We start from the raw sequence: 598 nt of genomic DNA, 5'->3' as shown, positions 1-598 counted from the left end.
GTCCCCGCAGGCTCCCTGCAGCCACAGTGCGATAGCTCAGGGACCTGCCTCTGCAAAGCCAATGTGACGGGGTGGAAGTGTGAGCGCTGCAAGAACGGATACCACAGCCTCAGCGAAGGGGGCTGCAGGTGAGGAGGAGCCCGGCCCCGGGCAGGAGCAGTGGGACAGGGCTAGGGCTCACCTCACGCCTTTATCTCACCCCATCCAGACCCTGTGCCTGTGACCCAGCGGGCAGCGTGGGCTCCTGCGACCCCAACACGGGGCATTGCACTTGCAAGGAGAGGGTGGAGGGGCACTTGTGCAACAGGTAAGCTCCGCGACCCCCGGATGGGGATGGCACCATTGTCCCTCTCCAGGCTGGGGTCAGTGCTCAGGCTCAGCGGTCAGTGCAGGCCCTCCTGTGGGGCATTGCTGCTTCCAAGCCCCTACACAATCCCTCTCAGGAGCTTTGGGGTGGAAATCCTGCAGGGTCACTTCCTGCAGAGGCCCTAGCAAGGTCCTCTGCACCACTGGGATTGGGAGCTGCCCCCAGTGTCTTTGCCATGGGATGCTGCTGTGGTCCCCTGTGCCAGCGGCTCCCCCTTTCTCCCCTCCCCCC

General features: G+C 64.5%; 1 protein-coding gene across 1 annotated transcript in view; it reads left to right on the top strand.

Annotated features, from left to right (window-relative positions):
• Positions 1-9: 9 nt before the first annotated feature.
• LAMC3 (laminin, gamma 3) overlaps positions 10-598 on the top strand; it is a gene marked incomplete at both ends in the record, with an annotated part of 11,366 nt that continues 10,777 nt past the window's right edge. The window contains 2 exon segments of the mRNA XM_010023403.1: positions 10-128; positions 209-316. Coding sequence (XP_010021705.1) covers positions 10-128; positions 209-316 — 227 coding nt within the window.

The sequence above is a fragment of the Nestor notabilis genome, unplaced genomic scaffold (genome assembly GCF_000696875.1).
Source record: "Nestor notabilis isolate BGI_N333 unplaced genomic scaffold, ASM69687v1 scaffold17480, whole genome shotgun sequence".
In the NCBI taxonomy this organism is placed as follows: Eukaryota; Metazoa; Chordata; class Aves; order Psittaciformes; family Psittacidae; genus Nestor; species Nestor notabilis.
This window is presented reverse-complemented; position numbering and strand designations above follow the sequence as displayed.